This window comes from Malurus melanocephalus, unplaced genomic scaffold, assembly GCF_030028575.1.
Source record: "Malurus melanocephalus ecotype Western Australia unplaced genomic scaffold, MMel_1.1 scaffold_66, whole genome shotgun sequence".
NCBI classification, from domain to species: Eukaryota; Metazoa; Chordata; class Aves; order Passeriformes; family Maluridae; genus Malurus; species Malurus melanocephalus.
The window spans coordinates 1,877,093-1,900,072 of NW_026623298.1; the positions used below are offsets into that span (position 1 = coordinate 1,877,093).

The 22,980-nt window shown below is 37.7% G+C and overlaps 1 protein-coding gene across 5 annotated transcripts in view; it reads left to right on the plus strand.

Annotated features, from left to right (window-relative positions):
* Window positions 1-22,980, plus strand: part of LMO7 (LIM domain 7) — a 129,928-nt gene that overhangs the window by 89,618 nt on the left and 17,330 nt on the right. For 2 of the 5 annotated variants that reach the window (XM_057366482.1, XM_057366481.1), the window contains exons 9-19: window positions 2,551-2,580; window positions 4,895-5,012; window positions 6,170-6,312; window positions 7,262-7,724; window positions 8,494-8,623; window positions 8,766-8,806; window positions 11,689-11,803; window positions 17,417-17,578; window positions 18,961-19,145; window positions 19,813-19,873; window positions 20,872-20,928. In XM_057366482.1, coding sequence (XP_057222465.1) covers window positions 2,551-2,580; window positions 4,895-5,012; window positions 6,170-6,312; window positions 7,262-7,724; window positions 8,494-8,623; window positions 8,766-8,806; window positions 11,689-11,803; window positions 17,417-17,578; window positions 18,961-19,145; window positions 19,813-19,873; window positions 20,872-20,928 — 1,505 coding nt within the window. Of the gene's footprint in view, window positions 1-318; window positions 1,036-2,550; window positions 2,581-4,894; window positions 5,013-6,169; window positions 6,313-7,261; window positions 7,725-8,493; window positions 8,624-8,765; window positions 8,807-11,688; window positions 11,804-17,416; window positions 17,579-18,960; window positions 19,146-19,812; window positions 19,874-20,871; window positions 20,929-22,980 lie in introns of all 5 variants that reach the window. The other 3 variants (XM_057366486.1, XM_057366485.1, XM_057366484.1) reach the window with 3 other exon arrangements.

The window sequence follows — 22,980 nt, forward strand, 5'->3', positions numbered from 1 at the left end:
TTTTTTTTTTTTTCTCTTTTAATGTAGCCATAAGTTGCTGGCCTTTGGAAACACATAAATATGGAAGTGATTAGTGTTCCTGGCTTTGTGTGTGAGCATGTAAGTGTGGTGTTTCCGAGCAGGTTAGGATGCCGGGATACCTTTGCATTGGTTGGCGTGTGCTGCGCTGTGGTCGGTGGTGAATGCCAAGTGGTGTCGTCATTCTGCTCGGGATACTGCAAGTCTAAACCAAATGTATATTGCAATACGTTGTGATCTGCTTGTCTCTTGCTAGTTAATGATATTTTTACTTCCCTCCTTTTGTTTTATATGCTTCAGTCAGTTTTCRTTACTTCAGGCCCTGCAAAAATACACTGACTACATGTCTTCTGAAATGGAGACCAGAATTGATCCTACTTCTGGCCCTAGGCTCATAAAATGTAGAAAGAATGTTTCCTTTATACCAGGATGCAARCAAGGAGATGAGGAAAATGGATATCTATATCCAGATTTGGAAAAYGATGACTTGTTCGTTCGGAAAACTGGGGCTTTCCATGTGAATCAAGTTGTTCTTCAAGACCCACGATATTTTAAAAAATTCTCTGAGCAGGAGCCTCCTCTAGAGGGTGAGATAATTCTGCAACCCCGAGAGGGCCAAACTGTGATTCCAGATTTGGAAAAGGATGACATGATTTTTCGTAAAGTCCTCTTTCAGAARAAAGAGGTTCCTTTATCAGGTGCTCCTGACAAGTATCACCCAGCACTGTTTCCGGATCCSTGGAGTCTTCCAGAAGAGATCCGGTCCAAATTTCTATGCTTACTTGAAAAGAACACGACACCAGAGGAAAGGAAGAGCAACGGCAGAGTGCTGTCACCATCTTTACACCATAAGAAGGAYGATATGCTGACCCGCAAGATTGAATCTTGGAAAGTGGGAAGCAACGTCCAGCCAGTAAATTTTATCCCAGGTCCCTGCAGTGAAGAAGACTGGAAGAAGTGGGAAGCAATCAGGGAGGCCAGCAAAGTTAGACACAAGAAACGGCAGATGGTGGAGAGGTCAGGTTGTGTCCTGCACAGATTGAGTGCTCTTGAACCCTTTCCATTCAGAAAAGCATCATCCTGTGCTGAACCATTCGTAGAGTGTCAATCTGCTATTTGTTCGTGTTGTCCTTGAACAAGCTTTTTATTTGCTTTGAATAGAAGCTCATGACTGCAATACCATATTTTCAACAAAAAATTATAACGTTTTCAAGTTTTAGGCTGCCACTTTGGAGAAAAATAACCATTCCTTCAATCTCAAAGTTCTGCATAAGTTTCTTTCCATGGTTGAACAGGAATAGTGATTATTCAAAAGACTGTGGAGGCTAAAAATATTTTCTTTTATTCTGCAAGATAATAGGTAAAAATGTTTTTGAAACACATGAATRCTTTAAAGACAAATTCTGGAAATGGGCATTCAAATATTCTTGCTTGCACCTAAGTTTAAAAATGCTTGTAAACTGTTCTGCCACAGKTCTGATGATCAGATGAGGTGGAAAAAGATGTTTTGCCTGCCCAAAGTCATGGTGCATGCAAGTTGTGTGTCTGTGTAATAACKAAATTTCACCATGGCGTATTTTATTCTGCCAATACTATCCCCCTTTCATACAKTCTTGATTCATACTTTCCCCTAATTCTTTCCTGGTATCCTCAAAATGTCACTTGTCTGACTGAATACTGTTTCTTRAGTATTTCCTATCTCTCCTTTGAATTTTGTGTTTACTGGGGGAGAGTGGGGTTTCAAATGTTTCCTTAGCTCTGAAAATACGGCATTGCAAGTTGCAGTTCTGTGCATCATTTCATTGTGACTAAGACACTTCTGTGTTCCAGTTGATATTTTGATGTTGCTGCATTTAGTTTTTACGCTTAATAATGTTAACAAAGTTCGAGCTTCACTGAGAAATATTTCTGAAGTGCTTGAAAATATTGCATGTTTTCAAAATTTATTCAATAGAATGAAATAGCTATATTATAAAATACTCATAATTCAAGAATATAAAAAAWTCTCTTGAATTTCCCTGGATTAGTTGTGTTCAAGGTGTAATGTGTTAAACTTCTAGGTAGGGTTTTTTATTTTTTTACACATCAAGTATTATTTTAATTTAGTATCAGAAATGGTTGAAGTAACAGGAAAGCAACCTCTGTAAGCCACACTTCTTGTTGGACTCAAGTTGGCATTAATTTTAATTTCTTGAAAATGAGTCTCTCTTGTGCATGATGCTSTTCAGCAGCACTGGAATAAGGAGTGCAGAATTAATACAAGGCTCTAGTTGTCCAGTATTTCTAAATGAGAAGTGTTGGAAACTTGCAGGCAGCCTTGTTCTGTCAGTTCTGCCCAACTTTGCACATCATGCAAGTCCTGGTGTGTTTTTTGACTAGTGTCCAATTCCCGATGTGCTATTCCATGCTGGCTGGTTCCCAAGCTTTCATTTTCCCCATCACTTAGTGAGAGTGCTGGTCTACTAATCGTGTTAATGTTGTTACCAATATCAAGACACTGAATCTCTTCTTTCTTGGTTTCTGATTTCTCAGACTGTTTCAAAAGCTTTCTGATGAGCAAGGGTAAGTTTTATAAAAGCTTGAAAGATCATAATACTTTCTTTTTTGCCTCTTTTCATCTTTATGCATGCACAGTAGCTGAAAACTCATGCTGAAAACAACTCATGCATGATGCTTTGTTCTGTTCTTTGCAATTTATGTAATGAATGTAAGGGATAAAAGCTATGTATATGGCAAAAGTTCTCTGCYATCTGGTTTATTCAAGTTATGGTTATCAGGCACTTTGAAAATCAGCTTTAATATTTTATTCCTGCTGAGGTGAAGAATTTGTTGTTCTGTATTTAAATWAGGCTTTAAAACATTCAGAAGTTTAAAGGAATATTAACAAATATTTTATTTTGAAGGCTGTACAGCTAGAATCTGAAAATAATTAACAGCAGTGGTATTTATCATGGGATTAGTGATTGGATATGTTATATCCTCCAGGTTATTGAATGCTCAGTGTTAAACTTAATGGTTTGTATCATGGGAACTTAGATGTTGTTTATGATGAACTGTGACTCAAAGAGAAATGATTTTTCTATTTACTGTGTGATGGCATGTGAAGTATTTGGGAATGCATGGTGTTCTAATGATTTTATTTAATGTAAATGTATTARTTTATTTACTTCTCTATTTTCACCCTGAGGCAAACCTTGTAAATGACTAAACACTTCTAGAAGAAGCAAGAAATGTTTCACTGGAAGTTAGATGCTAGGAAAGTGAGACTCAGAAGACTCAAGTCACTAGTTAGGTTTTTCAGTTTAGACTGAAATTAAAGCTAAGATTCTGTTCCATTATATGAACATATGAACTTGTTTACTTAAGTTATATTTTATTTAGGTCTAGGTTTTCCTGTTTTGTTGCAGGCAGATATAGTAACTTGAGAAAGAAGTTGAAACTGTAGTTACATACATTTTCTTGAACTTGTCTGGAACAAATTTGATGCAACCCTTATGGAGAGTTGGGTTACCCCAAAACAGTTCTACATGTGATATAACTTAAGCATAAAAAATGAGGAAAAGAATTGCACAACAAAAGAGTTTCTACAATAGCAACCAGGCGATTTTTGCTAAATTTGGCACTCTTCTCATTCAGAAAATAAGACAAGCAAACAGATACAACATGTTAATGCCCAAGCCTTTATTTCTAGAGGCCAGAGGCCAAAGTCTGTACCAATGAAAGTGAATTTCGCCTCTTGGGAGGAAGTGAGAGTCTGGTTTGTTAGTTCAGAGATCTCTTGGAATGCAACAGATTAGAACATGGCTCTGTGCTGAATCAGTTTTGGTTTTAAYCTGATTTTCCAACATATCAGAGAAGTGCCACATTTTCTAGTCTTGTTAGAATTTAATTATACCCCTCTGTCAGTCATACTTTGGAGAAATGAAAATAAAGGTGTTTTTGAATACAAACAAACCAAAAAAAAACCCCAAATCCCATAAACCGCACTTTCCTTTTATATTACAGCATTTAACCTTATGATGAAACATCTGCATTTTGCTTGCTGTCTCAGAGGCTTGTGGTCAAATCTCATCAGGAATCTTGTCCTTTATCWAAACCAAATGTCCTGTTATATTTATCAATGTCATGTGAAAGAATAGGGAAGGGAAAAATAGCGTGGGGTGGGGGGAAGCATAAAAGGTTAACTTTGAGGAATTTAGGTTAAAAGGAACTAGTGAGTAGGAGTTCATGGGGGAACTGTAGCCATGTTGAAGAAGTTAACAGGAAGATGGCTGTGTTGGCCATCCCAGCTTGGATGGAAACTGTCATGGAGGCTTCGGGAGGACCAGCAAAGGCAGGTGGGGCCTGGGACATCCATGAACTGAGCATTTAGCAGCAAGTGACTCTTAATATTTTGGAAACATGCATCAATAACTGATTTAACTTTTTGATTAGCCTAAGGAAGGAAAGAACTGGAGATGATACTGGGGCTGCTACAGGACAGAAGTCAAAGGATGGRAATTTGGATTTGGGCATAGGGGATGCCTTTTGGGTCAAAGAAAGCAATGAGATCAATAAAGAGAATAACAAGCTTAAGCAGAAGTAGCAGTGGACTATGAGAAGCTCAATGTGAATGATCAGTGTGGAGATGTACAGAGCTGCTTGTTCCCTTAACCTGATTTTATTTGCTCAAATATCCAACTAATGACTTGAGTGCTGTCACTAGAGCACATCCCAGCCTTGCTCATTCAGCTGCCCTGTGTTTCCCGCTCCATTCAAAATAACACTCATGAACATTCAGTTGTACTAATATAAATCTCTGTCTCTCTCAGAAGGTTTCACTTGTGTAAATGAGAGTTAGGACATTACAAAGCTGAGCTCTCTTTTCCTCTTCTAGGAGTAAGTCTTTGAATGATGTCAGTGCTGAGGAGCTGCAGGCATTGCGCAAAACCCGTTATGAAGAGCTGCAAAGGATAAAAGAACAGTTACAAGAACAAGATCTAAAGTGGCAAGAAGTAAGGACTCCTTTTTGCCTCTCCTTGTGTGTCCTGCTTGAAGGGCTGGGTGTCACCTGCCTTCACTGTCCCTAGTAAAYAAGCTTTGGCATGTGTGCAGCAATTCTAAAATGATCTTTCTCATGCAGCTACTAGAGTTTTTGTGGATGTCTTTTTAATGAAGAACTGAAATTATTTTTAATATCATTTAGTTTCTGATTAATGCTTCAGGAYAAGACTTCTATGTATTGTAATAAAGCTTTCAGGCTTGATTTCTGTGGACATAAAGAAAAGTTAGGGCATGGTTTCATGTATTATCTGAAATTTTTGAATTTTTTTTTTTGTGAAATGATTGGAATGTCTGAGTATTTGATCCTCTGGGAGAAAGAGGAAGAAACAATACTTCCTTGTGCAGATTCTTGAGSCTCCTATCTCCTAATAATTCTGTCTTAAATCCAGTTTGTAAACTGTATGGTAGCTTTGCACAGTGTCATAAGTGTATCAATTTATTAAAATTTCAATTTRTTAAAATCTCTGCGTGACAATGAGTATCAACAAGAAGCTGAAATTAAAAACAAAGCACCAAACAAGAAGTTCATGGTTGTTTGTTTAACGCATCTCAACTATCTCAGTTCTAATATTCAGTACTTCCCTTAACTCAGCTCTGGTATTTCAGGGACAATATTGCCAGTTCACATTGCGGTTTTACAGAAATGCAGAAAATACAGAAAYATGTTTTCAATTTAGAATTTAAGGCATATTTATTCTTAAGCTAGTGTATCWGTCTAACATAGTAGTGATTTGGAGAAATAATTGTATCCTCAACACTAAAGCCCTCAACAAAGAAATACAGACAGCTTTTGCATTAGTTTTCAATTATTTGTCATTGGCTAAAGTATTCTAGAATAAAATTGAAATGTTAAGAAGAGGAGAAAAAAGGGTAAAATGACATATAGTCCAATAATTACAATTGTTAGCTTAAGAAGGCAGTGAGCCTGCAACCCTAAGTGGAATATGAAAACCCCTTTATTATTTAGGGGAGAGGTAACGTGAAAATGTGGCTGTGATGCAGACATGCAAATAAAATCAGGGCAATAAGTAGCATGTAATGGGATGCCTCTGTAAGTCTATGAGGYCTTGAGAAAATCTGATGGTATCGATTCATGTTATTCTAATAGGATCTAGCAAAATGGAAGAGTCGTAGAAAGAGTTACACTTCAGAATTGCAAAAGAAAAAGGAAGAGAGAGAAGAAATTGAAAGGAGAGCCTCTGAAGCATCTGAAAGGAATACCAAGTCACTGAAAGAAATGCAGCGGGAGAGGTAATGATCCTAATGGGACTATTATGTTGAAGAACATAAATCTGAGCGTTTTTATTCCTTTGAATTCTTGAGCAGCTCTTACCAGCAAGTTGCAATTGATTCTGCAGAGGTCTTAACAATTTTAGTTGCAAAATAAAATGTAGAAATCTAGGCAACTGAAGGGCTGAATATGGTTTTCTAATGCACTGTTTGCACAGACTGTTGAACAGTTTTGSTCTATAAATATTTTACTTTGCTATCCATAAATAATAGTACTGAGAAGTCAATTATTTGAATTTGACTTACATTAGGTAAAACAATAGTGTTTAACTGGATTTCTTTATTTTTTGCTTAATTTGTGAGGACAAAAATTGCTTTAATAGAAGTATGATGCTAATTATATTGAACATGCAGTATCAATAAGAATCTTAAAAATTGTGTGTTTATGATTATCCCTGTAGTGGTTGTTCCTTTTTGACAAAGGAATGAATCACAAAAAAAAAAAAAATTAGCTGAACTTCAGGGCACCATCTTATTTAGTTATCTAAAATTCAACATAGCATTTTCATAGAGCAGAAATATTGAGSAGAGTTACACAGTTCAGGCAGTATGATGGGACTACCTTATTCCTGTTCTTCCATAAATAAAATCTGAATTTACCTGAATTTCTGAAGAGCTGTATCTTGAATATGTAATTTTCTTGGCAAAGGCTTCTGTCATGGTGGGAGCCTGATAATTGATAGTAGTATGCCTGAGCATTATGAGAGTGCTGAACTGGGGAGGAGGTGGCAGAAGGTACATTTTAAAAAAATGTTAAAATACTCATACATTTAAGTGATGCTATTAGTTTTCATTTACTGGAGAGGTATTATTTGGCTTGTGGTCTGCCTTAGAAATTCACTTGTCAAAGACTTTAGGCCTGCCTGGTTGTTAGGTCGCTTTGGTATTTTAACAGGCTCTGTTCCCGCAGGGARGAGAGAGATCAAGACTCCGATGAGCAGCCGAAACAGGAGCACAGTTGGTCATATTCACTGAATGATGATGTGTTCAGTGAAGAAAAAGCACCTTCCACAGGTGCAGCCAAAGATTGGTCAGCAGCCAAAGATTATCGTTTGGAAGAAGATACTTCCTACGGCACTGAGGACAGCAAAAGTGTGTACACCACACAAGCACCCAAGGAGAACCTGCCCGAGAGCTCGGCTGCTCGAGAAGCTCCTGCGCTGCCGGACAGCCTGGCGGAGCAGCAGGAGCAGCGCCCGGCTCTTTTGTCCATTCGCTACTCAGTGAATACTCAAACTGGGTCAGCTCGGGTTTCAGCTTCTCTCCCGAGAACTTACCAGAAAACTGATACCGCCAGGTTAACATCTGTGGTTACACCAAGACCTTTTGGTGTCCACTCAAGAGGAATCTCGTCACTTCCACGGTCGTTCACGGTAAAATTCCGCTGCATTCCTGAAGTTTGTAGACGTGGGGTCTTGAATAGCAGGGGGAGGAGTAGAGTTTTAATGTTCTGGTTTTTTTTTAAAAGTGTCTCCTGTGTGATAAAGGCTGTGTTAATAGAGCAGGCAGTTCTGTCATGGCTTTAGATGTTTAYTTGTGTTTCTGTGCTTAAACACACTCCTGGAAATAAAGCAGGTAATTATATTTGGTAAAATATTYTTTTTATTACTTGTAGTAAGTCTCCTTAGTGTGCCTTATAAAAAAAAAAATGTCATTGGATGTAATTATCTGGAGTCAGGTTAACATAATTAAGTGTTAAAGATAAATTTTTCAGATKATAAATTTCCTCTGCACTGCTGACTTTGTTGAAATTAAAATTTTATGCTAGCCTAAAATTTTTCTACCCTACAAAGCACTGAAACAATGAAATTGATTCTCCCTCACCCCATTACTRTGTTGACTTCCATAGTTTTCTCCAAAATCCTTATTTGTCACCATTTAAAAAGTGGTGASAATGCAAATAATTCTAAGCAKATGACTTCAACAAATTTATCTTTRAAAGTCTGGACTACTTGTTCTGCARGCATTTCAAGAGAAAAAAATATGTTTYTCTAAGTAGATAATTAGCAATGGGTACAGGAACCAGAATTTGCCTCAAAGGGAGAGRTGGTTTTGTTAAATATAAAGATCACTGAAAGACTGAAAGACTTAAGGATTTATTTTTTAAAGCACATATTTAACAAACTGCCATTTTTGTCCTAGATGGATGATGCTCAGAAATACAACGGAGAAGTAGAAAAAGCAAAAAGAACTCAAACTTTGTTCAGCAGCCTTTCCTTTTCACAACCAGATTCTGCACACCCTCTCTCCACTGGTGCATTCAGAAGCAGAGGTGAGGAGGAAGAGGAGGAAAAAGGTGGYGTTCAGGCAACACCTCCTCCTAGTTTGTCATTACCTTTTAAGTCCCAAGGCCAAGATGCTGGAAGCAGTATTCCTAAACCTCCTGACTCTTATTTCACTTGTATCTTCTGCAGAACCTGTGAGTCCGACAGAGCCTAAGGATTCGAAATCCATGGTAAGTGTGGAAATAATGTGATTACTTGGTGTGACTGAATGCCACAGCAGAATAAAAGATAAGTAAAATTGTGTCTAATGCAAGTATTTTGCTGGTACTAAAAGGACAGCTTAGAGACTTGCTATTTCCTTTCATTTAATTTAAGGGAAAGAGAATATTTGGGGAAAAAATTACTCTCTTGCTGAATTTTTTTTTCTACCCTTTTAATGTCATGTGCTTAGTTTTATTTATCATTTTACTTCAAAACAGTTATTCTGCGTATCATTTAATGCTTGCAAAGTTTTTTGTTATTCTCCAAATTAGCACATTGTGCATACAATCAGGTATGACAGATGAATTATCTGAGCTGCTGTAGCATTCATTTGCACTTTTAAACTGGTGGTGGAAAATGAAGATCAGCTTTTCAAAGGCTGGTCATAAGCATCAGTATCATACTATTCYTTTTTCCATCTGTTGTGTCTTGAGCTTTTTTTTTTTTTTAAAGCTGCTTACTTGAATCTACTTAATATTTACATTAATTTTGAAGTAAATCACCTTCTCTTTGTACATGTGCTTATCCAGGGGTTGGGTCTTTCAGCATTTTTTTTTGAAATATCTATCTTAAGTGCTGTTTCCTCCAGTTGATTGCATGTTTCACCAACAATAGCTTTAATATTTGCTACCTTTCTGTTCATAACTCTTGACAGATGCAGTTCATAACTCTTGACAGATTTGCATTCCTGATGCTGCTGTAAAACTTAATTGTGCCAATTGCTTGGGTGAAGGTCGTAAGACTTCGGATGCTGATTTAGGAAATGACTTTTTTTAACCATCTTTCTAGAAATTCATTCACTTCCAGACATTCTTSTTCCTAATCACTTGTGGAAAAGAAACACACTGCAGTTTAATACCCCTGATACCTCTTGGCCATTGTAATGAATTGATCATAATTGTTTGAAAGTGTTRTTGCTGTATAAGGAAGGAGATAATGCTTCTTTTTTTTTCTGTGCTGTAGCAAAAATGGGCAGARGAATTTCTGTTTTAATCAGTGAAAACTGATAGATAAGAGATGAGTTCTTAGTAACTGTTAAGCAAGGCAAATGAGAATAGCATGTACTAGGTCCCTATATTTTTTCCTGTCATTAGTTTTGAGATTATAAATTGTTCCTCCTAGAAGTGAGTAATGTGTGAAGGGTTATTAATTTTTTTTTTAAAGTTAAAAAACTTGGTTTTGTTACAACTTAGTAAGCTGTAAGTTAAGGAATGCAAGTTCCATTTGATGTGTTTCCATTTGTGCTAGAAAGATTGGTGTATAGTTCACCAGTCATCAGGACAATAATGCCACATCTGTGAAGCACTGTTTTAGAGATGATCTATAAAAATTACAAAGTTCAGTGTACAAAGTCGCATTACTCCTCTGAAAAGGGATAGGTTTGAAGAGTCATGCTGTGATGGTGGAAAAAAAAATTAAGACCACCAATAATTTCCAGGAACACACTCCAACTCCAAAGGTTTCTATCTTCTCTAGCCCCATGTACTAATCTGTTTAGTAGATTTACTTTTAATATACTCACCTACGGACTTGGATTGCATGGGAGGATTTGCAGGCCAGTAGCTGTGTTATGAAGAAAAGACTTAATTTCTACCCTGGGCTGGAAYAGGGAGTGTTTTCCCAGAAACATTCCTGTAACATGAGACGATACCTTGGAATGATGTCGTGCAAAGTTGTTTCTTTCTGTATCCAGTGCTCAGGTACTGCTGAAGCCACTTCTGGCAGCACCTCCGGAGACTCTGGCTGGCTGCATCTGCTTGTGCAGTGCTTGCCGTAGCTTCCTGTTGCATCTTACCAGCACAGGAGCTTGGAGGAATTGGCATAAGTTTCCAGACTTTTAAGTAYTTTAACTTAGGGAGAATGAATCCCACTCATCAGGAAGGCTGGTTCACTAGGGAGCTAAAACGTAGGTGTACATTTAACACATGTAAAAATTTGCAGGGTCTCTTCCGTGCACATTTTTCTGGAATATATCTATTTTAGCATTGTTTAAGAGAAAAATCTGTAATTTTCTTTTCCTTTTATATCCATGTCAATGTCATGCTAATGAAGTGCACAGCATGCATTTGGGTATTTTAATTGTTTTTAAAGAGTTCACATTAAAATGTTAATGTATGCAGCACATGCTCATAATGTAGCGTGGGATTGAAAGCAAGTGYTACAAACTGTTTTCCCATTCAGATATTCTGGTTGTTCAAAATGGTAATGTTAGATTTTGATTCAGATTCTCAAAGCATCATGAAAGTCCATTAAAGTCAAAGATCTGGATTTAGCTGATTTTGGGATTAGTTTTATTATCTAMGGTCTCCATTCCAAAATCCATAGCAAGCTGGTTCTATTTCACACAAAATCAAAAAGATGATTGTGCACCCACCTAAACCTAGTTGCAGCATTGAGTGTAAAGGAAACTGATGATGCTCATGGTAGGATGTGTGAGGAAAAAAATAAGATTGATTATAGTTTTCTAGCTTTATCACATCTCTAATGCTCTCTCAAGAGGCAGTACACGGCACAAATTCACAAAACAAACCCCGAAGAATCATTTAGGTGTTTAATTTCCTCCAAGTTCTTAAATTTTTTAGCACTGTGTTATGAAACATTTAAAATAATAGAAATGCAGAGGGAAATTGACATGTAGGGAAAATAGAAATGTAAACTGAAAACACATCTATTTGAATAAAAAGCAAATGAGTTAGTTAACTGACTTCAATACTGTTTCCTTTGTCTGTGATGCTAATAATAGATGATTAAAGTGCACAATGTGAGCAGCCTCACTTGTTTAGAGGATAAACTTTCCCTCATTTAGATTCCTGTGATACCAGATACTGTAGTGTCATGTTTTATTTTTCAGGAACAGTACAGTGAAATGAGAATCAGTATAAACCAGAGACCTGGCCACAGTCGCAGCTTTGGGTTCACAACCAATTGGAGTTCCTCAGGAGCCATTGTACAGACTGTGGAAGAAGGTAAATTTGTCTATATGCACAAATTTTTGTTCTTATGTTTAGTTTCCAGAGGCTTCTAAATGAAGGTTTGCTTAGCATGCTGCTAAGAATGCTGCATACATTTTAAAACATCAGGTGTAGAACTGAAAAACCAGTATTTAGTTTGCTAATGTATTTCTGTGAATCCTCATCTCTTGAAACAGGTTGAATTCAGAAATACCAAAATGCATTTTCCTAGTCGAGRAAGGTATAATGATTATTTGTTCACCAAGCCTCTTACAGAACAGTATTTACAGGCTTACAGAACAGTATTTATAGACTTMTAATATCCAGATTGTTTCTTTCAGCTAAGTTTAAAATATTTCACTTCACATAGTTTGTAAGCACATGCAGAGGAAATTTAGGTGTTAATATTGTTTTTTCCATTTCTTCTTTCTTAATCATGCTGAATTTTGGAGACAAATCATCTTTTTAAGCAGTTGCAGCTTCTAAAGCTTTTAAATTGATTTTCAGTGCAAGTTTTTTTAGTTGTTTTAATGCTGAGGGAAAGAAAACTTTTTGTCTTGAGATGACACATATATAAAGTTTGTTTCTAACCTTTAATAGTCTGCAGAGAATAAGTTCAGTTTTCTTTAAAAAGAAAAGGGCAACAAAGCAACAAAAACCTAAGCAAGTCACATATAATGCTTGTTTTCTAAACAATGGTCTTTCCCAYTGCCAGTAATATTTGGGGAATATTGAATTGTACCCTAACACAAGATCATCCTGAGAAAGGAGAAATAACTGGAAACCTTTAATGTAGTTAGCCCTTTATTACGCTTTCCAGAGTGGAAAAAATACCATTTAACAGCACTTTATGAGCAGCCTTGATTTTTTTTTTTCTTTTCAAATTCAAGAAGTGAAGGGGCCTTTCTTAACTTACATCTGTGTATTTTTATAATTAGATTTGCTCTAGAATAACCCTGCTTGAGCAGGGAGGAYGGACCAGATGAACTGCTATGGTTCCTTCCAACCTGATCCATTCTGCTGATACTCACTTTGCCTGAAGAATAACTTTCCCTTTGCTTTCCCTGCTGCTACACTTCTGGTTTATTTTCCTTCCTTGGAGGCTGGGGTCTGTCTGTTTGCACTGCCAGCTGACAAGGAGAAATCTGAGGGTGGTAAATGCTGGTCATTCACAAAGGTCCACATGGGCTCTRTCCCCAGGGAGAAGGTGAAGGCCCTGTGGCTGTTGTCTTGGTTATGGTTGCTTTCCATTCTCACGAGAGCACAAAGAATCGATTGAACTGAGAATTGACTGTAATTCAGTGTTCTTGTGTACAGCCTATGTTCAACTTATTTTTTTTTTCCAGCAACTGGCTTATCTTGTATYCTCATTTAATAGCTGTTGCTCCCTTTGAAAAAGTGAAGGATGAAAGAGGTGGATGACCCACTGAAAGAGTAATATATGCTTTCAACTACGCACATGGGAATGTTGTATTTACTATTTTTGAGGATAAGTCATAGGATAATTCAGGTTGGAAGAAACCCTGGAAGAGCACCTAGAGCAAAACACTGATAAAAAAATGTCAGCACTGAATTCAGGCTGAGTGGCCTAGGGCTTTTACCCATACAGGTTTGAGACCCTCTGAGGATGGAAACTGTGCAGTCTTTCTGGGCCTTATCCTCTCAGAGTAAATTTTCCTCTCATACTCAGTCAAACTGACCTTTGTCCCAGTTTATAACCACTGTTCTGTGTYTTCCTGCCATAAATTTCAATAAAGAGCAGGCTTCCACTTCTCTGTGACCTCCTGGTATGTACAGGGCAGAGGTGCTCCTGTTAGGTGCTCCTGCAGCCTCTCTTCTCCAGGCAGAAAAAGCCCTTACTCCTTAGTCTTTTCCCACAGGGCAGTTGCTTCAGCCCTGACCATCCCAGTACCTTACCGTTTAACTTTCCCCAGTTTATTGATGTCTCTCTTACAGAGGAACACCAGAATAGGGCACAATATTGTCAACATGGTATAACAAGTACTGGGTGAATGGAATAGCCACTTGTCTTGATCTCTTGGTCATGTTAGTGTTCCTACAGTCGTGTTAGTTTTCTCCAGCACTGCCAGGGCCCCCCAGCCTTGCTCTCGATTCCATCAGTGCCCAGCCTGTACCATCACTGGGGTTAGCCCTTCTCAGGAACAGGACTCTGCTTTTGGCCTTCTTGAATGTCAGGTTCCTGCTCTCAGCAGCAGCCCTGCCCTCCAGTGTACTCACCACCCTCTTCCTCTGATAAGGTTGGAAAACTTGATGAGGGCGTGTTTTATCTCCTTCTCCTGCTTATGGGTGAACACATCAGAGAGGGCAGGTCCTGGGATATATCCCTGATGAGATCCACTTATAAGCWGCCTGCAGGCTGAGTAAGAACCATTAACCACTTCCCATAGAGCCTGACAGCCCAAACAGTTTTTTTTCCCATCTGGTCGTTCCGCCCTGTGGACAATTCCATCCCAGTTTTGATACCAGGATACTGTGGAAGATCATGTGAATGGTCTTATTAAAGACAGGGTAGATTGTATCCACCCCTCCCCTCATCAACAGAGATTTAGTCAATTCATCATTGAAGATAACCAGATTGGGCAAAAGGGATTTAGGCTTGCCAAATCCAAACCAACCATTCTAGTCACATTTTCCTCTCTCTTGAGCCTGGAAAAAGCATCCATGAATGTTTTCTCTGATTGTTTTGTCTTCCTAACAAGCTGTGTGAGTTTCTTGAGATGATACCCAGCATTTATCCTTTTTACTACTTACAAATGACTCTATATTCTACAAATGCTATTCCTAAAAAAAATTGCTAAAAAAACCTACTTGATAGGAAAGTTAATTTTTATAAATGTTCTCAAAAAGCTAAGTAAGAGGTAAGCTTCTAACATATTTCAGTGAGACTCATTTACTACATATAATGAAGGATAGTACTAATTTTTTACAGTTTACAACCTTCACACTAAAAATTAGGTAAACAGAAAGCTTTAAAGTCATTAATCTTGACGTTGTTCTGCCAACTTCCCTAGTGCCATATAATCTTTATTGTTTCAGTTCTTTCTCTTTCACTTTCCCTTTGAAATATTTTTTGATACTGTGTTGGTATAGGAGTGGATGTCTCTGATCAAACACAGTCATGTGGGACAAAGTAAATTTGACTCACATCCTTCCAAGTTTTTGTTTTTGTTTTTTTTTTTCCCAGTGACTGAGATAGTGTTTATCTATTTTAATAACAGCCGATGGGGTTCAGTTAGAGATAACTAAGTACATATGCAGAATGATTATTTGGTGGGTTTTGTTTTTAACTGGGGACTAGCAGGAAAGAAAAGTCTTTTACCTTTAGGGAAACCTATGAAAAACATAAAACCAGTATATATCTTATACTGTGAAAACTAAATCCTCTGTAGGATTTAGACTATAAAGAAATTATTATTAATTCCTGTAGTCTTTGAGGAGCTGGGCAGAGAAAGACAACTGGTGGCATACAACTTCTGTCACCTGAAATTCTGGCTAGTCTCTGTGGGCTTTTCTGTAGCTAAATTGGAGCAGAAGCCCACAATAGGCACCCTGGTTTGCACTCTTGGGAAGCCCTTTTGTCCTGAGACTGTGGAAGAAGAGCTGCTGGCAAAGTTACATGCCAAAAACTGAGTAGTGTGAGTTGTTCTGGCTGTTACAGGTCTATGTGTGCAGTTTAGAGGGTGCTGCCATTCATTCAAATCTATGTGGCTGGGGTTTGGTTTGGATATGGCTTTCTAATAACAGTACAGGAAGAGCCCTGCAATCTTGAACTCCCTTCCTTTCCTAAAACTGAACTGAGGTATGCTGTTCACACCTTTGAGCTGGGTCTAATCCATGGCAAATTGAGTAGAATGAGMACGACCTTTTTTTTGTTACTGGGGGCTCATTCTGTTGCAACTCAAGACAGAAATTATGAGTTTTGATGACTCTGCTGGAGCCTGAAGAATTCCCTCTATCATGAGCATAAGGCTTAGTCCAGATGTGGTCAAACTAAATAGTACTGAGTATCAGACATGATTCCAAATGTTATATTATGATATTGAAAATAGTAATTTCAGTATTAGTATCTTTGATAGTATTCTTAATAGTACTTTCCATTAATGGATTTGAAAATCCATAATGCTTTAACATCTCCCTGATTTCTAGAGATGCATGTTTTTTCGTTTAGCTATGGTATGTTTCTTCCATCCAGATAAAAACCCCACCTTTTCTTCTACAATACTGCTTAAAAACAATTGGTGTGTTTTGAAAATTTTACTAATAATTGCAAATCAAGCTTCTAGTCTGTGTTTTAAAAATAGTGGAGAAAAATATAATACGGAGCCATGTTCTTCTAGTGGAGTAACTAGTGAAGCTTTTTAGTGAAGTATGATGAATCAATATTTGGTGCAGTACTAGGAGATAGCATTTCTTAATTTCTTAACTTTCTCGTGTGTGAAGCCATTCGAATCTTTAGTGGATGAGCCATACTTACAGCAGCATTTCACTAATGAGTCAGAAGACTCTCAGGATGAAGCATATGGTATCTAAATTTTTCTGTCATACTTGTCCACATTTGTTTCTAATGTAATAGAGCATTGTTCTTGGTATATTTTAAGTACAATATGTGGGTTTCACTACTTATTTTGGAAAATACTTCCACTGTGTAACACAAACTTGTTTTATTAACATGAGCGTTTATTGTGCAATGCTTAACAATATTTTTACTTGGCTTTTCTATTTTCTATTCTGCAAAGGGAATAATTCTTAATGGAAAAACCATTCATATGTAATTCATACAATGTCTTGCTTGCAGAGTCTGAGTTTCTCAGCTCATTCACTTTGTGAATTAAATAGAGAAAAAATTTATAATTGGTCCTCTATGTTCTCTGTCCTTAGCCTGGTGAGATTGCCTGCCAGTGTGTAGCAGATGAAAAAAAGTATAAAGTGCAGCCTGCCTTGCAAAATATCAGTAGATTCAAAATCCAACCTGCCATAAAACCTGCTCTTAATAGATAAAATAAGTAGAATCCAGAGAAGTCTGGTGGTACAGCACCCAGCAATATTTTGAGTCCAATTACCAATCAATTCAGAGCTAGCAAACTATTCTAGCAAAGCAATAAAACAGCATGCTATTGTCTGTAGAGCTCAGAAAATGAACTGAGAATGTKAGAAAGGCAGTTTCTACTGGAATAAATGAAGTGCAGGCTGTTTTTTTGACAAATAAGAGGATTACCCAAACATTGGCTGAATTTCAGCTAATCGTTGGATACAGACATTGTGGCGTTGCCTCTCTCTCACTATCCCAGATGATAAAGGTGAGTTAGTGAAGGGAAGACTGAACCCAGAGGCAGTTTATAAAATGGGCTAGCCAGAATCTGAAGGCTTACAAATCTGGAAGACTGATTTCTTTATTGTTTTCATGAATTCTAAGTTGAAAAGCTACTTAAACACTGAGTTTACTGAGCTTATGTTACAGTGCAGTGAATTTTTCTAAGACTTTCTAAATATCCACCATTAGGCATTTCTTTGAATGATTTCCCAATCCACCCTCTTCCAATTGCGACTGTGAGGAAAAGAAAGAATATGAATAGAGACATAACTTTGTTTTTCTTCTGTTTTCTGCAGGCGGCCCTGCAGCACTTTGTCAACTGCATGTAGATGATGAGATCATTGCTGTCAACGGCACAAAGGTTTCACATATGGACCACAGTCAGTGGGAAGAGGCCATCAGCAGAGCACTAGAAACTGGAAACCTGGTCATGGATGTCAGACGATATGGAAAGAACGGTGAGTTGTTTCGTCGGGCAGATACTGTATGCTCTGTAAGGCAAATAAGCTTTGTCTCTGCTGTGCCTGACAGCTGAGAGTCCTCATTTCCCTTACAGCAGTAATACGTATCTAAGCTAAGTAGTTTGCCAGCGTGTCTGTTGCATTTTAACACAACTTGGCTTTTTTAACTGCTAGTGCATTAGAAATGTCTTGACAAGCAAATCTGAAAAACATTGAGCTACTGACCTCACTCTTGTGCTCTGGCCTGTTTCTGAGAGGATGGACAGGTAAAAAGGTGTGCAATCACCACAAAAGGGAATATAACATTTTCTTTCTTGCCATACCACCAAAATGAAGAGAGTCTGATCTCTAGAGGATAGTAATTTTTAAAGGCCCTCTCTCTTTCAGTCACCAGCTCCCTTTCTTCATGGAAGGAGGATCTTGTCTTCCTTTCTTCCGGGAGCGTTTCAAGTGAGGTGTGGTCTTGTGGGTGATGTAGCACCTGTGTGCTATGATTTTGGCCATTTACCCAAATATTATGGTGCTGTAATCTTTCCAGAATGGTACTACCTATTCTGGCTAGTGAGGATTTCCATCCTGGCTGACAGCCCTGTAGCATCTGTAGACTTGCCATGGGTTTGATCAGGAAACCCTTTCAAAGTTCTAGAATAATTTTTGTGGAGTTGGAAGTGTGACCAGTGACTTCTTTCACAGTATAAATGCAAAACATTCTTTTAGCGGGAAGCAAGGGTAGAATAAGTTACCAGTAAACTGGGGGAAAAACAGTGGGGTGAGGAAGAGGCAAGAAACAAATCACTTTATAGGACCTAATACAACTGAAGAGATTAGTGGCAAAGAACTARTTGAATAAAATTTTCAGTAGTAAGGGTAGGGAGGGGAGAAAGGATGGAGTATGTGAGAAGAGCATCATGTGTCTTTGCCTCATCAGTTTTCTGGTTTAGTTTAGACTAATTTTCCTTCCCCCTCTGTGCTTCCTGATGAGCATGGACATGAAAATGACCCTTCTCTGGATAGTGTATGAGTCTCACTGTACCTTGAGTGAGTAAGGTTGGAAGAATTTTCTCAATCCTTACTAATGCTAATGAAATTGTTTCCAATGAATGCTAACTGCTCTTTAATGTTCAGCTGCTGTAGTGCATATTAGCAAAAAAAATCTGGCAAACTTCTACCTGGCTTATGACTAACACTTGTATTTTTGGGGAAGGCGGTCTGCTAATCAATGCCCTTTTTCCTGTCTTCACAAATTCCACCTGATTTGTATGTGTCCCTCTTCTGTTATGTGTGTTTTTGTGTTATTTTAATGTGTTTTCACTAGCTCTTGTTCTGTTCTTTGACGTTACTRTCTGTATTAATTTCTTGATCCTCCACATACCAAAAAGATTGGGGCAAAGACCTGCCTTCCCTGCCACATGTAAGGCATAAAATCCTCAATCTCACCGGTATGGCTACCAACATTATAGGTACATCTGAAAATAAATGGATTGATGCAACTTCGGGAGAAAAAGTTTCAAATGTTTCCACTGTATCTACTAAAAGAGATTTCTCCAGCAGCCTCCAAAGTTCTGTGAGTATGTTTCTGAAGGTCATGGGATTTTGGGGGAGGGAGAAAAAGTGTCTTGATAGTGGCACAATGGAGAAAAGAACTTTTTAATCTTATGTTCCTTAAGCGATACAAGTATATAAGCAATACAAATTCCCTGCAATCTAAAATATGGAGATGTAGCTGTATATGTATTATAAATAATTTGTTTTAAAGACTTGCTACTGTCTATTGATGAGTGACAACTGGAGAATGATAAATATTAAAATGTGCAGACTATCTTTTGACTAAAACATATAGAGTGTTTATTCTTCAGAGAAGATTTTGACCGGCGTTATTAGCATAAATGGAAGCTGCAGCCCAAAAGAACAGGCATATATGTGCTTTCAAATTTCTTGTAAATAAAAACCTGCCTGCTAAGAAGCKGAAATAGGAAGATCTTGGCTTGTGGTATTTTCTTGCAAACTAATGKTTTTTATTTCTGCAGCAGTTCACAGCTGGTTGTTGATTCCCTCAAATGCCTGCAGTTGCTTTATTATGAACTACAGTGAGGAAGTTTAGATTGTTTTGTATCTTTCTGTAAAAATGTTATCAAGTGTTTCATGGTACATAGTTCTTGTCAGGAAAAATGAGTAATTGGATAAACTCCTACAAACCTAAGACATTTATTTATTTATTTATCTTCTTTCAGGATACAGAAACAAAATTGATAAATGGAATGCAAGGAGATCTTGGCTCWAACGAACAAAGAGGTAAATCACTGTTGGTTTTTGTCTGCTAAWTGTGTGGTTTGTGACAAGCACGGACACTAAACCTGTAATGACTGCAAGTGTTCTGCAGTGGGTGAAGTGAGACTTTAATGAACTGAAAGCAGGACAGATACCACAGAGATCTTGTTGCATCCAAACTGGGTGTGRTTTGCTTCCACAATGTGCCAGGCAGTTTGAGAACTGACAACAAAGCTGCAAAAAACCCCCTGCTCTCTGTGTTAGTGGCTGTAAATTTACTGTGTGGTAGTGGTGAAAGAGAAGAAGGCACCTGATTTACTGCAATTGCTGTTGCATTGTGTGGASACGGAGTCAGTGTGAGCATTGATTTATTTCACTGCCCAGGAAGAGTGTAGRGTACTCAACTTTTTGCTATTTTTGCCTGCCTTTTTCAGTTGTGAAGTTTTGGGGGTAGTGGCTGTTTTCACTATTATTACTTTACTTTTATCCATGGAGAACAATATTAATGGTTCTGGTAAGAATAATAATTGCTTATGATGCGATGAGTAGTTGTCTCACTTGACAATAGTGAGAGAAACCAGGTATGCACAATTTGTAATATGATAACAAGCCTTAAATAGGAACTTTGTGTTTCATTTTAACTTGAATACACACAGAAATTCATAGTAGAATTCCCCCAAGATATSACTTGCCCTCTGGCGATGTTTTCTGGTGGCCTTGCATGGTGATACAGCTCCTCATTCTGATTTGGCATCCCAGTCAAGGATGCTTAAATTAGACAGGGAGAATCTGAGTCCAAGTTTGACATGTGTGCTGTTTCTGTAGTTGGACAGTGACAGTGATAAAATTAAATCCTAATTAGTATATGATGTGACCTCCTAAGGTTTTCTGTTGTGTTTCAGGGGCTTTTTGTTTTTCTGAAGTGATGTTGCAGTGAATGGGAGGTCTAAGAGAGTGGTTATAATAATTTTTAAAAAAGGCACCTCATTGACTTGTTTGTATTCTTTGTATTTTTCAAATAGCATCTGAACCTATTTCTTTGAAAAACTTAAAAAGACGGTCACAGTTTTTTGAACAAGGTAAACCAAAGAGCTAAATTTCATGTACTTCCATGAAATTGTTCCTACTGCACACTCTCCCTAACAAGTCTGGTGCTGGGTGCTCTACCTCTTCAGCGCTGTTTGTTGCAGTTACAGTGAAGCAACATAATTAATTTCCCTTCTTTCCCCAGGGTCATCAGTTTATTCTTACAATTCATGGGTCTACCTTTGTGGTAATGGGTCTTTGCGTGTTCTCTTATATCTGTAGCTGTTTAAATCTCTTCTGTGTTGTTCATACTTTTTTTTTTCCACTGGGTAGAAGTAAGAAGGATGGCACTCTCTGTTCAGGTTTGCTACTACCTACAAAACAAGAATAATGGTGAATATTCCAGCAGAGGTTTAGAGAAGATCTCAGAGCTGTTGATAAAATCTTTAACTCTGAATTTGAGTTGCAGCTCTGTTCTTTTGTGTAAATTGGTGTAAAAAGGTATCTGCTGGCTTTCCATCATGTGGTGATGTCAGAAGATCCCAAGAAGATCAATATAAATTTTGAATTTAATATGCAAGYTTTTTTWWAAAAAAGGCAATAAAAAAGGCAATAAAACAATTTTGGTTTTGTAGGTTGCTTTTCAGCATTTTGCATGTCACAGCTCACATACTTCCACTAATGTYGTATGTCTTATGCTGTCTTTGGGCTATGTATGCCTTGCTGTTTTGCTGTAGCCTGAAAGAGTGAAATTCTGCCCCACTGGAAGTTCAGTTGACTTTTGCCAATGATTTGAGTGGGGCCAGGATTTCGCTTTTAGTGGTGATGACTTCTGTTTTTTTTGCCAGAAGTGATATGTGAAGTGCCACAGCATATATCTGTGTTTGTGGTTCTGTTTGCTTTTAAATACTTCTGCTGTATCTGCAATATTTTGTCTGCAATATGGTGGTTTTTTTATTGTTGGCTGCTTCATTGGTGTTGGGGTTTTGCTTTTGTTTGWTTTTTATTTTATTGCTGGCAGAAATTTGGTTCTTATTTTAATTTAGCAATATTTCAGGTATTTCACTTTTGCTTGAGGGGGAGGACAGGGTTATATTTCTAGAGTGTATGTTCAGTACAGTTTTGTTAATTTTAAACTTTTGACACTTCAGCTTTGCAATTACATGAAAGATTCCTGTGGAGTTCAGCACAAACTTACACGAGTGAGAGAAGAGGGGAGCAAAAATAGGTGCTGTCTATGCTTCCCTTTAATATTGCCTGACACAATTGCAATAGATCAAGCGGATTGCCTGATTTTCACTGTGGCTGTTGTGATCTGATAGCGAAGACAAAGTTGTGCAATATGTAAAGTGGAGGCTAACTTGTGACTCATTAGATGTCTTTTGAATCCTAAATTTGATCTTTTTTCCGCTTCAAGGTTGTACTTCAGAAAACTGTTGCAACTTTTTTCTTTTATGCTTTTTTTTTWAAACTTAAATTTGGACAGCTAGGTACCAAGTACGCCGTCAACAAACAAAAATAGTGGTTGTGCTTAAGAAATTATTATACTTGAATTTGTGTTTCACCCCATTTTCTTGACTTTTAATATATTAGCATAATATAYATCTCTCTCAAATAATCATYTTGGCACAGGATGATTAAGATCAARGCCAAGTGTGATACCCTCAAATAGTAAAAGGTTTGTGGTGAATGGTGACAAGTTCACTGAGTTCAAGTGTGCTTTTGGAAGTAAGAAAGGAGAGCTGGAAAGCAGAAATACATGGTTTTGTGGTAGAGARGTTGCCAGTGGATGTCAGTTGCTCTTCATTCATGCCAAGGGCAGTAGGTGAATAACTTCTGTACCCTGRGGCAGTGCTCTGGCTGTTGGTGATGTTCAACAGTTGGGTTTTGCCATAATAATAGGAGAGGGATAATAAAGAACCTTAGTGTGGCTACAGTGGGAGATGTACTGCTAATTCCAGCAATTGCTGATGGCACTTGTCAGCATGAAAAGCTTTTAAACAATTGTGCACATTAGTTGAAAGCACCTAATAAATTCTGTCCTCAAGAAAGTTCAGCAGGGCAAATGCAAGCATGTCTTACTAAGGAAGCGAAAATCAGTCTGA